General features: G+C 36.3%; 1 protein-coding gene across 1 annotated transcript; it reads right to left on the reverse strand.

The window, feature by feature from the left end:
* Nucleotides 1-347: 347 nt before the first annotated feature.
* On the reverse strand, nt 348-12,273 carry LOC109695332 (transcobalamin-1). The gene is made up of 9 exons (XM_020177818.2): nt 12,044-12,273; nt 9,447-9,626; nt 8,199-8,339; nt 7,182-7,337; nt 5,543-5,730; nt 3,138-3,327; nt 1,839-2,022; nt 735-853; nt 348-561 (listed from the first exon to the last, which is right to left on the reverse strand). Exons 1-9 carry the CDS (start codon nt 12,120-12,122, stop codon nt 500-502), a joined length of 1,299 nt encoding a protein of 432 aa, XP_020033407.2. The 5' UTR covers nt 12,123-12,273; the 3' UTR covers nt 348-499.
* Between the last annotated feature and the right edge of the window lie 528 nt (nt 12,274-12,801).

Here is a 12,801-nt window from a genome sequence, read left to right on the forward strand (position 1 = left end):
TGTTTATTGTGTCTCTCTGTCCTTCAGAATGTCCACTCCATGGAAGCTGAGCATTGTTTATTTTTCCTCACCACTTTATCCCCAGCACTTGTGACTTGAGTGAGTGAATTAGTAAACAAAGATGAGAGTTCTAAAGCACTTTTTGTTCTATCTCAGGAAACCCTGCTTCATGGGGAAGCCAATGTGAAGGACTGAGAATTGCTTCCAGACAACACCCAGGGAGAGAGGAATGCAGCCAATATCCATGTGAATGAACCCAGCTTATTAGACATGTGCACTAATTTCTTTTAACCTCACTTGTTCCTGAGATGCTCTTCAATTTAATAAAATCCATTAAAATTGACTGATTAAGCCATGATCTTTTATTAAAAATCTAGAGAAAGAAAGGGAGTTAATCAACATTCCCATTGTGTTGGGACAATGAAAAAAAAGAGGCACTGGGAAAATTTCTACATGTTTTCCAGTACAAAAGCTCTATCCTGAGGAAGGTCCGAGCCTATTAGTATTTGCTCCAGCGGATCACCAAGTTTTCTCCGTTATGGACAACATAGCTATCAACTCCTGAAAAGAATAATGAAAAGAGTTAGGTCGAATAATTTGATCACCGTATTACCAGATAGTAAGTAATATGTCTCCCAGCCCATTGACCCATTTCCCATAAAAGGTCACAACCTCACATCTGAATGCTTTGGGCATTTTTATTCTGTGGATTGTATTGGCATATTTCTTCTTACCTTCTTCCAGTGGTTTGTCTCCACTGAGAATTTGCCAGTAGGTCCTATCACTATTGTCGGCCTTTATGCCCTGAACGGAATTGACATAGAGGCCCAATGAGGTGTGCTCCACTGTAAAGCTGTGGGGGAGAATAAAGGAGTTGCAGTAATGTACAATAGTCAGAGATTTTTCTTAGGCACTCTGCATCCCAGGCTATATTGAAGACATGATGTCTATGCTTTCTGCTCAGCTGACTGCCATAATAGATTATTTTTAGTTAGCAGCTTCAGCCCTCCACCAAAGATAGTAACTGTTGAAGATGCTGCAGCAGTAGAAATAACCTCATGTCCTAGATACATCCTAAGCTGAGTTTTAAGAAAGAGTATTGGGAAGGAGTAATATGGTATTTCATGTGTATTAAAAAGTGAAATGGGTAATGTCTTTCTCATATTCCTTAGTGCTATTTTCTTTGGAAGCCTATGCAGTTAGCTTTATAATACATATTATATTTATTATATTATATATGTGTAATTATTACTGCTTTTTCTATAGCATTGTATACCATGTTTGTAATAAAGGCCTAGTAGATTTGAGGATCCAAATAAACCATACTTTTCAGAAGCAAAGTCAATATCTTGATTTTGATATTTGATCTTTATAGGCCAATTCAGGTTTATGAATTTCCTGAAAGGGAAACATGCAGAGGCTTAGGACATCTGTGAAATTCCCAATTTAAATGCCATTTTTTAATGTTCATTTTTGAGATAAGCAGTCATGGGACTCATCTGATTTTTAAGGAAATCAGTGATTCAAACATATGTAAGAACTTCTCTTCAACCTATAAGATGTCCAGCTCAAAAGGTTCTATTTATTAGAGTGCTTCTGAATAAAAGGGAGCTCTCTGAGATTCATTCATCTGTTAGGTGGACATTAACTTAATACAACCTATGTGCTAGGGGATGAAACATCACCTCTTATTTTTAAACCCTGCTGTGAGATGTGCATGGATGGTAAAGGTACTGATGCTGAACCCTTTTAAATGTATTTGCACTCTGGTCAGATATATTGTTACTGAGTCTTTCAAAATTAGAGCAAATGCCTACACCTTGTTTGTTCAGACTTACCAAAATATAGTATTATTCCTTCTCTGAGCTTCCTCCATTACATGTAGGAAGACAGAGCCTCTTGACACACTGACATTGGTGGAATATGTTTTATTGATTTTCACAGAGTAATGGACTGAGATGCATGAGGGTGAGTTAGTAGCTGTCACAGGCTCAGGCACTTGAATGGAGATGTTGAAGTTACCTGATGGAGAGAGAAATATTCAGAATAATAAAAATGGTGTTAGAGTTTTCACATATAGCTAATTCCTATGTAAGAATTCCTTTCCTATATGTAGAGATGATTTTGTGGAAGGAGCCAATATCATTAATCAAGGGACAAATCTTTCATGTGACTAAAGTAGACATAACTGGAGATTCACTGGCTTGTGAAAACTGGCATTTTGTTCAACTCCCAGTTGTTTAAACAATTCAGTTGCCTAATACCAATTTCTCATAGAGGGTTCAGGTCTATCTATCTATCATCTTTCTTTCATGGCTATATATAAAGATATATCTATATATTATATAAATATATAGAGAAGCCAGAATCTCGAGTCCGGTACTACTTGCCAAATTCTCCCTTTCTCCCTTTTTATTTTTGAACACTTACTAAGAACTTATTAAGCGGCAGATATTTTACTAAAAATTTTATGTGGATTATATGACTCACTACTTATAAAAGCCTATGTTAGACACTGTTACAATCTCATTTTCTTCATTAGGAAACTGAAACTTAAAGGTTAAACATTTGCCCAAGGTCCCTAAATATGTAAGTGGCTGAACCAGGAATGAGCAGACATAAATGGAAATGTTTTCTTTTTTCTACCACGTTGCAAAATCATTTATTTGATTGTATGATTCATGTTACATTTCTCCCAAAATGCTGCCTATTCCTTCTACACAGATGTCTTATTTTTCAGAAGTGTCACTCAGAATGAATAAAGGAAAGTCACAAACATGATGCCTTTTGTGTATAATTTGTTTAGAATGAGAAGAATGCTCACCATTTTCTATATCCAACAATCAGAAAATATCTTTTTGGAGATAGATGTCATTTAATCAAGCCAACCTTGATTATCATTCCTTGAACCACATGATGTCTACCATCCTAAGAACAATTTCTCTGCTGGTTGTAATCCCTGATGTTGTAATGAAAACTGATTTCTAGGGAACTGAAACTAGGGAACTGCTAGATTTTCTTTAGAAGCTTACCTGGTCACCTTTTGTCCCAAACTCACCTACATCTTTGGACACATACATGCGTTGGTTGTGATGCCAAAAGGCAAAAGAGTTTATTTTACCCTTTAGTGCTTATACCTAAAGGTTGGATGCAAGGAGACTCTTTGTTCACATCCAAGTAGGTCTTTCCCAGCAGAGAAGGTAAGATTTGTGCTGCAAGAGTTGCTTTATTAAATGCTCCCTGAGAAATTTTCTTGAGTATAGTGTCTCGAGTTTGATCACAGTTCCACTCATTTTCATTGTAATAGTCTGGTGAGACAAAGAGGGCCTAATGGGAGCAAAACAAAGGGAGAGACAATGAGAGACAGTTCAAATAAAGGTGGGAAAATCTAAATCTAACTAATTTTGTAAGTGTTTATTGGACATTGACTCCACATTAGCACCTAAATAACTGAGCTATCTTTCTTGGTGTGAAGAAACTTATGAAATAGTTTGGGTGAAGTTGTGTGGAACTGCTTAAGAACACAAGTTCTAATGATGTTTTTCACATATTCATTCCTGTTTCTCAATACTATAAAAATATCTGTCATAAGGGAAGTACTCAATAAATATGGTTAACAATCTATAGTAAAAGGAGACTTAGGATGAATGCCCTATGGGAATTATCCAGAAGTATGGCCTTTCAAAAGAGGAGACATGCTTACATATATTTTGTTAGGCCAAGAAAAAGATTCATTGGAAAAAGTGGTATTTGAGGTTGGCTTTTGATGTTATAATGAAATTTTTGGAGGTGAAATAAGGAGGGCTGCTGTATATTCAGAAAGAAAAGCATGAACAAAGGCCTAAGGTTGGAATGGCAAGGACTTAGCATGATGTGCATTTTAACAAGTCTCTATGGTCCTTCCCTGTCTAGGAGGACTGGTGTACAGGGAACAATCAGCACAATTGTGGAAGAACAGGCTAGAGAAGGAAGTTAGGTGAGATTGGTAGACGCTTGACTCTCATAGTGAAATGTATAATATCAGTTGATTGACAATGGAGAACCTCATAGTTTTCTGAACAGAATATATCCAGGCACCAGAATGTACATTTAATTGAAGGAGAGAATTGTGGGGTAGTAAAGGTTAGAAGGGTGTTGGAGTGAGCAGAGAATAGCTGAAATAGTTTGTACTTGTACACAATGCTCTGTAGTTTCCCAGGAAAACAGTTCTCCTTTGCATCCTTTTCTTGGTGATTCTTAAACCTAATCAAGTCATTAACAAGCATTTGTTTTATATTAAGAAAACAGAACTTATCATGTTACATGTTCTCTTAAAAATATTCTTGTAACTAAATAGCTGTCAGTCCTGCTGTGTTTGTATTATCTGTAGGATTTTTAGACAAGACCAAGACCCATGCTTTACCCCTCAATTTCTATATTTGCTGGCTCATGTGGGAGTTTATATGTTGGTGTTTTCTAAGAGCTGCTTCAGGTGATTCAAGCGTGCAGTCAAAATGGGAAACTGTGCTTTATATTAAGTTCAAACTTGACATGGCAAACAAAGAAACTTGGGTACAACAATAACAAAAACAAAAAGAAAATCAAAAACCAAAAAAAAAATCCCAAAAAACAAAAATTTTGGATGTCTGTTCATATAGCATGCCTCAACTTTTTAAGGTTTCCCAAGAATCCTGTGCTGGCCTGGCTAAGCATCTTGTTTTTGTTTTTAAGATATATAATTTTATCTCTTAGCTTTCAGTCTCTTTCTTTGCTGTCTTATTTTCTATGATAGTCCTCTCACCCTATGTCAACTTGCAAACAAATATTCATAGTCCTCTCACCCTATGTCAGCTTGCAAACAAATATTCATACTAATGACTGTGAATTTTTTTCTCTATAACCCTTCCTTGCTCTCTGCTTGTGTCTACTTTGTAGAGTTGAGTAAATCTTTGAATAAATGGTGAATTAAAATGCCAGACCTCAGGAAGTACATGCATGGCAGTATAGGTGCTGAGTGTGAGTTTTGAGAACAACTCTCTAGGTCCTGTTTCCATTTGCACCACTTTCTGGCTTTGTAAAATTAGGAAAGTTATTGACATTCTGTGACTCATGCTCCTTTTCTAGGAAATGGACATAATAATGTTTTCCATATGGGTTGTCATGTGTATTAACGAGTTAGTGGCCCAAATAAATAATAGCTCTTGCTCCTATCACTGTCAGTTACTACTTCTACGATAACAATTTGATTGGGAAAGAAATATGAATTTGTAAAACCTCAGTGCATAGTAAAGTGTGAAATGGTATGTGATAAACCAAGATTGGTTGTATTGGTCTTTCAAATTTCACAAAGAACTTGCAGGGGCAATGGATGTTGATAGTTAATGATTCAACATAAGAAGAGCATATTTTAGGCAAGAGATGGGATTCAAATAAGCATACTCAAAATTAATGTAGGAAATACATAATGGGTACCAAGTTCTTAGGATGCCAATAAGAAAGGATCGTGGTTATTTCTTTTTTCCGTGACTCCCTTCTCTGCCTCCTGTTTTACCCCCTGACTTACCTGCATAGCTGCTCCTGTACTAAATGTGTTTCCAATGAGACCATTTTCTTTTTTCTCAGACAGAATCTTTTCTACCAGTGTCTGTATATTATTTTCAATATGCTTTAGATCTTCATCTGCTTTGGTCTGCTCTTTTATTAGACTTCTCTTCACACATATCAGAGCCAGGACAGCCATTGCACCAGTATCTATCAGGAAAGAAAACATTGGTGTTGGGTGACAAAAGATCAGTTTTTCTTGGACTGAGTGGTAACTATGGATGCAGAAGTTTCAGGGATAAAAGTAGGATAGATTTGAAAGAAAAACTGGAAAAGTTAGTCATGGTAATTGATGCTCAGAAAGAAGAATTTCAAGATATAGTAACTATCTCTCAGTACTAGTCACTCACATAGTTTGGTTCTTTCCCTATGTTGAGCATTCATGTACCCCATGCTTAATACTTTCCATTAAGCTATAAAACACATGGATTTGTGAATTCATACACACAAATAACTCTTCCAGTTTTAGATCTTGGTTGTTCTCATCTTTTCCATTTTTCAGCCACTTGGCAAAGAAATCAAGAAAACCAAGAATGATAGACAAAATGTCATTGTATGTTCCTAATCATTTCATTACAGTGAATAGAAAGTGACAATATAATTGCTCCCCAATAAACCACTTTAAGGGTGAGGATGAGGGAAGATATAGGAAGGTGAGAAGATAATGGGTACTTTTCAGGCATGATATTTGGTTTCTCCTTTGCCCTTTAGTATTGTACCTTCCTTCTCTCACAGGAAAAGGAGTATGAGAATTATCACAATTTCCTTACTATCCAGAAACAATGAATGGTGATTTAGTTTGAACTTCTTGGAGAAAGATGAGCGTGTATATCTAGGTACTTAAAGGTAATTTAGGTTGTCCATAGGAGTCTTTTTTCTTCCTTCCTTCCTTCCTTCCTTTCTTCCTTCCTTCCTTCCTTCCTTTCTTTTCCTTCCTTCCTTCCTTCCCTCCCTCCCTTCCTTCCTCTCTTTCTTTCTCTCTTTCCTTCCCTTCCTCCCTCCCTCCCTTCCTCCTTCCTTCTTTCCTTCCTTCCATGGTACAGGGTTTAAACTCAGGGCTCATGCTTGCTAGGCAGGTGCTTTACCACTTGAACCATTCCACCAGATAGAGGAGACTTCTTCTTATATGTTTAATTTGACAGAGTGGAAAATTGGTCCTTCTCCATTATGAGTACAGATTTTATTGAACCTTATTGCTGGAAGGATGCTGTTCAAGTCAACTAATGTATCCAAATTGTCCCAACAAATTTGAGACAGTGGCAATTAATGAATTCTTCTGCATTTTCTTTTTGAAACTCTTATGCTTTCTGAAATGATTTTTATGAATAGTATCATGTGCTATACTTATTTTCCAGTTAGAAAAATTCAGGTCAAGGGCTGGGTAGAAACCAGGTCTTTCTATTTTACCATACATCTAGACAGAAGCTTGGTTTTCACCCATTATTCATTATTCCACCAAAGAAAATTCTCTTCTGAGAGGATTAGGGCATAGAGGATAGTAAAAAAAAATCTAAGTAATTTTGGTGGAAAAATCCTAAGAGGAAGGGTTACTACTGGTGACCAGGTCCTGTGCACCAAGAGAATTGGGTTTAATAACTCACCTACTGAGAACTGGTCATGAAAATAAAAGTTTTTATTTTCAGGAGCAAATAAATCAGCAACTTTTTTGGGTGAGTATGTTCCATTGAATAGACACAAGGCCAGAACATCAAGGCTGAGCTGGTAGTAGTCAGTCAGCGGATTGCCATTTTGTTCTTCTGTGAAAGAAAGAGGAGAATACATACTTTATTTACAGAAATTCTATGAGGTATTGCAGTTTTCAACCTACTGCTTTGTACTTCATTTTTATTTCTCTACATTTAAAGAGAGGTAAGTTACAGAAGGGAGAGATCACCAATAGGATGAGCAAGCCTGAGAAATGTAAAGGACCTTAGAGGCCACCAAATTCAACTCAGCTACTTCAGTTTTATAAGCCAGGAGATCTGGCACTAAAGAGATAAAATGCTTTCTAGATATTAATGTAATTACAGAGCTGGGACTAAGATACAGCTTTCCTACTTCCAAGCCTCTTGCATTTTCAATAGTAATGTTATAAATATAAGTAAAAGTATTGGTTGTAGGTATGTCAAAGGGAGATTGCATGGGAGGGATTTAATAAATAATAGGATAAATATTGGATGGTAGTTGAAATAAAAACATGCATCTCACAAACTGCCACAATAGACAGCCTATTTTTTCAAGTTATAATGTACTTTGTCCTGTATTGTTCAGCTGTTTCTGGTGAATTCATTATTTTTCTCAAAGTCAGGCTCCTGGACAACTAGAACATTGTGTCTTGTGTGTATGTATGTGTGTCTGTGTGTGTGCATGCATGTGTGCATGCATGTGTGTATGTGTACCTGACATCATATATAAAGCGGTATTTCACCTAGGTCAATGGTCACTTGAACATAATTAAAAAGAAAATTCAAGATGTATGCAGAAAGAGGAAAGGTAAAGTGACCTACAAAAGTATAATGGAATAAGTGGGAAAATAGAATGGAGCAAAATTTACGCAGTTCTAAATCAGGAAAGGCAAAGACAAGGTAGTCTAGAGTCTCTGAATACTTGATCCTTACCCATATATTCAATTTCTTTCTGGAATTTATTTTTTAGATGGTCAATCAGGTGATGATCGTAAATAAAGTTTATGTCTTTGGTATGACAAGCTCCCAAAGCCAGTATACTCAAAGCAAGTGCTCCTGAACTTAAATTTGTCTCTGAAAAGTAAAATATTCAAGTTTAACAAGGTACACAGATTTTTTGTTTCTCCTGTCTTTCTTCTGACTTATATTGCTTGTAAGTTTCTTTTCTCCTGTTCTATGCTTTACTAATATTTAATTGTTCTCCTAACTATCTCTCTACTATGTATGTATGTATGTATGTATGTATGTATGTATGTATGTATCTATCTATCTATCTGTCTGTCTGCCTATCTATCTATCCATCCATCCATCCATCCATCCATCCATCTATCCATCCATCCATCCATGTATCTATCAATCTATCTATCTATCTATCTATCTATCTATCTATCTATCTATCTATCTATTTTTGTAGTACTTGGGGATAAACTCAGGGCCTTGCACATGCTAAACAAGTGCTCTACCACTGAGACACATCTCCAGCCCTTGTGTTGTTTTATTTATTCCAAAGGCATAACCTTTTGTGGATGTGGTGTATCAGTGCAAGATATATCTCAGTATTTTTCATAAAATTTGAGAATCATGCAAGATTAGTAAAAATGAAACAAGAAGAAGAATTGATAAATACAAATCCTTGGGATGTTCTACTTTTTGGCTGCCATCTTTCTGGATAACATCAATGAATTTTTATGTTCTGTGTTGTAGAGTATCAAATCTCTCAGTTTTTTCATGATACTTAAAATAATATTATGAAGAGGTAAGCATGGCTTCATTCCCCTTATACTAATTAGAAATCTCAGGCATAATAGTTACTTGAATGTCTCAGTGTTAAGGCTGGACTCATACAGAATTCAAATCAGAACTTCTCCATAGCTGTTTCTTTATTGTAAGCTTTCCATATTGTCATTCATATCCCTATCCATTGTGAACTCAGCTATCTTATAATACAATGTTAATGGATAAGAACCTTTGTCTTCTTTTGCTTTCTCTTGGGGACTGTTGGAGGAAAATGGTATTAGGATCCAAGGAAGCAAGACCTATTGATTGATATTATGAGGCACCTTCTGTTACAGCTGGGCTATAACTGGGTTACTTTGGACAAACCCTTATCAGGATTGTAGGAGGTAATTTTTTATATTGGTGGATCTTTTTCTATGTCTTCCAGAAAATTTAGGTACTCACCATTCTCATTCACATTATCTCTGATTTTTTGGGAAAGGGTTTTGTTTAGGGGTTGGATCGAGATCCCAACAATTCTGAGGGAAAGCAGGACATAGGCAGATGCAGTTCCAATGGCATAATTTGACTTATTCATTGTGTTGAACAGAGGGTCCAGACGGAAGAGGTTATTTTCATTTACCACTGTGGCAGAGGAGGAAGAAAATAATTTTACAATAACATTATGAGTTAGATAAGAGTGGCTTCATTTCCCTATTATTTTAATTAAAAACTGAGGCTTAGTATTGACATAACTGGTTCAAGACTGACAATGGATTCAAACCAAGTTCAAGTTTCTATGTCTCCATGGGTGTTTCTCCATCATTAATGTTTTTAGTTGTGATTCCTATCACTCTTGTGGTTGTAAACTCAGTTAGCTTATACAGCAGTATTAATGTGTGAGAAATATACACTTAGAAAATATTAAGACCAGGAAGTAGGCTTAGATTAAAATATTTAATAACATATATGACACAGACCTAGTTCAATTCAGTGACCACTGGATGTGTTAGTAAAATAATGCAGAGGTGGATTGAAACTGCATCTCACACCCTAGGCATTACTTCTTTAACAATCGTATGGGTGTGAACCAATGTTTTAACAGCCTGTGCAGCCTTACCATTGTAACTGGAAGAATATCAGTCTTGCCTTAGATATCTAGTATCTTTCCCTTATTGTGTGTATAAGACCTACAGTTAATGTCCTTAAAGAAATCTCCATAATTGGAGATTTAGCTAAAACTAAAATACACGTCTCTGACTCTCAATCTATGACCCTGCCTCTATTCAGTTCTTTTCTTCTCTTTTTCTAAGTCTATTGTGTCAACTCTGACAGAATGAAGGGAAAAACTGTTACATTGGTGACTGACCCCAAAACTTCACTATCTAATTGCACAGTAGTTCAGGCATGGTGGCCTTCTTTCAGCAGTATACTCCTTTTGGAAAGCCCTCTGATTATAACATCCAAAATCCAGGGGCAAGCATGGAGGTAAGCTGCATTTTACTGTGGAAGTAATAAAGCATCTAAAGCCCTTTGCCAAAGAGTTGGAGGAGAATAAGCACAGTTAGAGACCACATAAAATGTAAGACAATTTCTCGATATAATTGTCTGTACTTTTTGAGAATTAGTCCCAAATCCTACTCATTTCCAGATTATCTCATGGGTTAATGGGGATAGTGAAGCATTTTCATTGGACTATTTGCTCCTTAATTTATGACTGTGCGTAAGATACATAACTTTCTAATTTAAAAACTAGATACTAACTCCTTGTAGATATGGGATAGCTATTTAATAAGATGTAAAATTCTGTGCATATTATTACTTACAGTGCCACTAGAGTTTCAATTACTCTATTTAGGTAATAAGAAAATGTGACTTCCCTCATTCTGTTTTCCTCACTGTAAACTAAGTAGTCAAGAAGATCAGAATGGAGTGATTGTAGGATGCTCATGATGTCTTGTGGACACAATAGCACAGTTGTGAGCCATTTCCCTCAGAATTTGTGGAAGCATCCAGTTTAGAAGATTTTCTGGCATTAGAGAAGACTTTTAGTTTCTGGTCAACAATGCAAATCAGCTTCATTGACCAGTCTATATACAATTATTTTGTATAATGAAGTGAACTTCAGAAATGCCACAGAGATCACTTATTCCCAGAACCCAAAAGGGGAAATGACAGTCCAGAAAGAAAAACTTGAGTTCACAGATTCTGTACTTCAGCCTATTTGGATGCCACTATATATTCTATGCTGTTGATCTTCTCTAGTTAGCTATAGAATATCAGGAAAATGAAGCTGTAGATGATACCCTCTAGTCATTTTTGGATTGGTTTGAAGGTCACATCCAGGGCACAGACTCACAAAGAGAAATTATGAACCTGAGAGGTACACCACTCTTCAGGAGATATGTGCTTCAAGACTCTCCCCTCATTATCCTCATTCATAAATATGCATGAAGATACAGAAATTCAAAAACAATGAGTCATTCAGGTATTAAGAGGTCAAACTAGACCCAAGCCTAGTTTTCTTTTATCCCACTTTAGTATTCTTTAGGAAGTGTGGAAGGAAGAGAGATATGCAGTTTGAGAGATTTAAACTTGATAGTGACAAGAGAGCAGTCTTCATTGTTTGTAAGGGATTATTATCATTATTTATTTATTTATTTAGGGTTTAACATAAAATCTATCGGTTGAACCACAGAAAAACAGATTGCATTTTAGAATCAAAAGATAACTTTCCATGATCTTCTGAAGTTTCTGGGATTGTAAATTTCCTATCACTGAGAAGATCAAAATAGTTACTTGGTAGGAATGCTGTGGTAAGGAGGATCAGAGCATAAGAAGAATAGTTCAGCAAATTAGCAGAGTCTAAGTTCCCTCTTAAATCAATATACATTGTGGAACTTTCCTCATCATTTCTGGTTGTCCTTTTTGCCCCTCCTTTCCATGAGTTCAAACACATAAAACTGGCATAGGGTCTTTTCTTAGTTGACTTTGCCCAGAGTACTCCGAAATAGCCTTCAGAAGACTCACACTAGAGTAATTTTATCTCAAAGTGTACTCACCACAGATTTTGCATATTTGGCTTGGAATAAGAGAAAACAATAGGAGTCCCACTAAAGGCAGTTGGTGTGATGGTTGCATCTCTCCTACAGTGCAGTGGAATATTGAGGGCTTGGCTGGCTCAGCAATGTTGAGGGCTTGGATGATTGGGTAATGACAACATCTTCAGGTAATTTGTGCTTCTGTAACTCAGGGTAATATAGAGCAATGTCAGGAGGTCATATGTATTTGTCCACCTATGATGATAAATCAGGAAGAAAACTTGAAAGGTATGGTTACAGAGAATGAAGAAATAATTTTTCAGTGCTGTCCTAGACCTTCAGGATTCACATTTCTTACTTGTCTTCAGCAAAATGGGCATAAACTGTGTGAATGACTATTCTCACTAATGCTTCCCTCATTTGCATTCTACTTTGGTTATGATTCTTTTATATCTCCTAAGCAATTAGATTTGATGGGTAAGAACATCCAAGAAAAAATGCAAAGTAGAGATTGCTAAGTGTGAGACTTGAGCAGGCAGTATTAGGGAAGCTGGCTAATTGGAGACTCTTTGGCATGGTTTTATTCATGATTTATTTATTTGTTGATATTGGGGTTTAAACTCAGGGTTGTTTTCTTGCAATGCAGGCATTCTATTGCTTGAGCAATTCCTGCAGCCCTTTTATTTTGGAGATAGGGTCTCCTTTTTTGCCCAGGTCAACTTGTACTGGGATCTTCCTATTTTATGCTTTCTGCTGTAGCTGGGGTGACAGACATTTTC

This window comes from Castor canadensis, chromosome 1 (assembly GCF_047511655.1).
Source record: "Castor canadensis chromosome 1, mCasCan1.hap1v2, whole genome shotgun sequence".
NCBI lineage: Eukaryota > Metazoa > Chordata > Mammalia > Rodentia > Castoridae > Castor > Castor canadensis.

Coding starts and splice junctions, on each gene's coding strand:
- LOC109695332 (XM_020177818.2), bottom strand. CDS start 12,122: ATGCAACCATCACACCAACTGCCTTTAGTGGGACTCCTATTGTTTTCT. Junction 9,627..12,043: donor CCAAATATGCAAAATCTGTG/GTGAGTACACTT, acceptor CCTCTGCCACAG/TGGTAAATGAAAATAACCTC. Junction 2,023..3,137: donor TCCTTGCATCCAACCTTTAG/GTATAAGCACTA, acceptor TCTCTCCATCAG/GTAACTTCAACATCTCCATT.